Source organism: Sinocyclocheilus anshuiensis, unplaced genomic scaffold, assembly GCF_001515605.1.
Source record: "Sinocyclocheilus anshuiensis isolate Anshui unplaced genomic scaffold, SAMN03320099.WGS_v1.1 scaffold91, whole genome shotgun sequence".
Taxonomy (NCBI): domain Eukaryota; kingdom Metazoa; phylum Chordata; class Actinopteri; order Cypriniformes; family Cyprinidae; genus Sinocyclocheilus; species Sinocyclocheilus anshuiensis.
Genome location: NW_015552636.1, coordinates 291,071 through 294,199, shown reverse-complemented (window position 1 = coordinate 294,199; position 3,129 = coordinate 291,071). Strand labels below are relative to the sequence as shown.

The window sequence follows — 3,129 nt, the reverse complement described above, 5'->3', positions numbered from 1 at the left end:
CCAGATGATGGAGAGGTTGCAGAACACCATGATGAAGAAGGCCGAGAGGATGACTCCGCTGAAGACCTCGTTCACGCTCATGACGCCAAAATAGGCATCGAGGATGGAAAGGTTAAAAATGAAGATGTCTGACGTCGAGCCTTCGCTCTTCTTCCTCAGAATCTGCCACAACACGAGGGCGTTCATTGGGAATCCTGCAACCAGGTTCAATACTTTCACTCCAAAGTAGAAGATGAACCAATGAGGAGCTTCCGCACACACTTCATACTGGTACCACAGCGGACGACGCCACCCAGAGACGCTGGAGTTCAGACTCAGAGCCGAGGTGTTTGACATGATGATGAAATGAGCTGCGGACGAGAATAACTGTTATCAACATGAACTCGAGATCTACTCGAGATACTTCATCACCAGAATGATGACCAAGCCATATCTGACAATGATTTCAAGAGTTTGTCTCTGAGAACCTCATATAATCAGGTTAAAGGGGTCATGAGGATTGCAGCTGTCTTTGATCTTTTGACATACTGTATAAGAGGTCATTGTCCTTTAAAGACATGCTGTAAGTTACAGACCTCAGAAACTCCTCCTGAAACCCAGCTGACAAAACATCAGTTGCATCTCAATTCACCTTCTTATATTACAGGGTTTTTTTTGTGAAGGAAAAAGTACATACATATGAGCAAACTACCACGTCATAAAAATGCATCTTTAACCGCTTGGTTGCACGTCACCATACATCAAATTAAGTTAACTGAACAGTCAAGAGTTTAAGTTCATTTCATTTATTCTACTCAACAATTCTTTGATCTGCCAGTTGTGAGTCTTTCATGCAGAACCTGCTTGTGATTTTGCTTAATGATTAGTTTGCATCTGTCCTGCTCTTAATAAAAGTTCACAAAGTTGTTGCAGATGAAATATAACCCCTTTATAACCGTCTGTGTCATGTACATCACATACACTATATGGACAAAAGTATTGGGACCCCGCCCCCTTCTTTAGAACAGAAAAGGGCACATCCAAAACGGTAGCGACAAAGATGGAAACATAATTCATGTGTTTAAAAATTGTATTTTCATCTCTGTTGCAACAGTTTTGGAAGTGTCTAAAATGACTGTAGCCATAAGTCACAGGTATTTGGTGATGAGTTTTTGGCTCAAGGTCTGCATTTAAAGTCCAGTCCAGTTCTTCCACGCTGACTCAATCAATCATTTCTTTTTGAACCTTGCCTTATACACAGAGGCATTGTTGTGTTATAATAGACAAGGCTCCTGTCCAAACTGTTGCTATAAAATGAGAAGCACACAATTCCCTGGAATATCATTATATGCTCCAACATTCCGATTTGTACTCATGCAAATGACTAAAGTAGTCAAACCTGTTCATTAGAAGGATACTTTTGTCAGTATAGTGTACGTGTTTGTAGTTCTCTTTATTTGTGCTTGTAGTCGGCACATGATGGAGTGACATTAAGTGACTTTTCAAGCATGCATTTGCTACTTTCCTCATTATTAAACTGGAGAACATGTCAAAATGATGTAAGTTATGCAGAGACGGAAGATATGAGGACACAAGCAGGTATTTATGCTGTCTTCACATGCTGTCGGATTTATCGTAGTTATGAGTTTCCTATTCGGAAATTGGACATGAACGGCCTCTAGTTGTATTTACAGCTGAGAAACTTTGATACCTGAGTTTCTGAGTTGGGCGAGCCATAAACTTCAAATACGGTGGAGGAGAGAAACAGCAGCTTTGTAAAGTTAATCTACATTGCTTTCTCCTGCCATTACATTCATGTATATTTACATATATAAATAACCATTTAATGCATATTGTATGTATTGAACGCATTGAAAATAGCATTTATTTGACCGAAATGTAGGAATCGTCAGCAAGCATATCTAGATAGCGCTGTGAATGTTTATATGGTTACCAATGAATGTGACGCTACTTTTTGATGGATATTGACTAAATATCTTCTGATCTATACCTTTTGGCTTTAATAAGATTTCCCCGAGAAACAGGCAAGAATGAATAGGCTGGCTGTCCACCATGATTTCTGTTCTTTCCGACAACAAAGCTCTTGAACAACTTCAGAAGTAGGAAGTTTCTGATAGCTCTTGAAGGCAGTATTAGTCCTACACCGGCACTGTTCGTAAAGATCCTAAAGACCCCAACCCTCATCCAACACAACTGAACCAGCTAATGAACATCTTCAGGATCTTCATGTGTGGTGTAACATTTGTATCATTGGAGAAGTGTTTAATGCACTGGAGCAGAACACATCCCTGACCTGCTGCAGTGCAACACTGTTACCTTGTGGGCTGCTAATGCCACGAGTTTAACCTGCACTGACGCCTAAATTATAAGTAAATACAGAGTTGTTGTTTTTTTTTGTTGAAAGATGAAGCAGTGCAAACTCTTGCACAGCAGTCACATCACAAACCATAAGCGATTTTATAGTGCTTTGACTGCAAATCTATATCTGTATAATCTGCATAAGGATCATACACAATGTTACAGCTGGAAAGATGCAAGCTTTGTTTCGAGATGCGGTATAATCCAGTCAGTCTAGTGACAAGTAGCATCCAAACGGCATTTGAAATCTCAACGAAATATAGTAATGTGTAAACAATATGATATATGCATTAAATCCAGCAGAAACTCAACTTTTGGACAATTTGTGACAACTTCTTGTCAATCCCACAGTTACCCGCCCATAGGAATGAACAGACTATATTTCTGCTAAAATCTCAGTGCTACCTTAACTTCTGGTATGTATTCTCCCATAGAAACTGTGGTAGTAGCAAACTCTTCTGTCATATTTCTAATTACAACTAATTGTATTCAGAAGTCGCGTTTTTTCATCTGAAACGTGCTGCGATTTATATTCCAAAGCCACTCATATAATGCAGAAACACCCAAGCAAACAAAACGCGCGCAACGCGTGCAGGTATTTGTACTGGTGCAGATTCACTTTCGCCAGAAAGTCGTGTATGCCTCAGGTTGAAAATAAATGATGTTTATAGTGAATGCCCCTATGAATGGTTTTATTTTTACGATTTAGTTTTAATCCAAATGATGCGTGTGCTAAGTGAGTGAACATCAAAGATCACACAACAGAAATGC

At 39.5% G+C, this 3,129-nt stretch overlaps 1 protein-coding gene across 1 annotated transcript in view; it reads right to left on the bottom strand.

Annotated features, from left to right (window-relative positions):
• LOC107666692 (uncharacterized) overlaps positions 1-3,129 on the bottom strand; it is a 7,316-nt gene that overhangs the window by 406 nt on the left and 3,781 nt on the right. The window contains exon 2 of the mRNA XM_016458112.1: positions 1-350. Within this exon, the coding sequence (XP_016313598.1) occupies positions 1-350 (350 nt within the window). The remainder of the gene's footprint in view (positions 351-3,129) is intronic.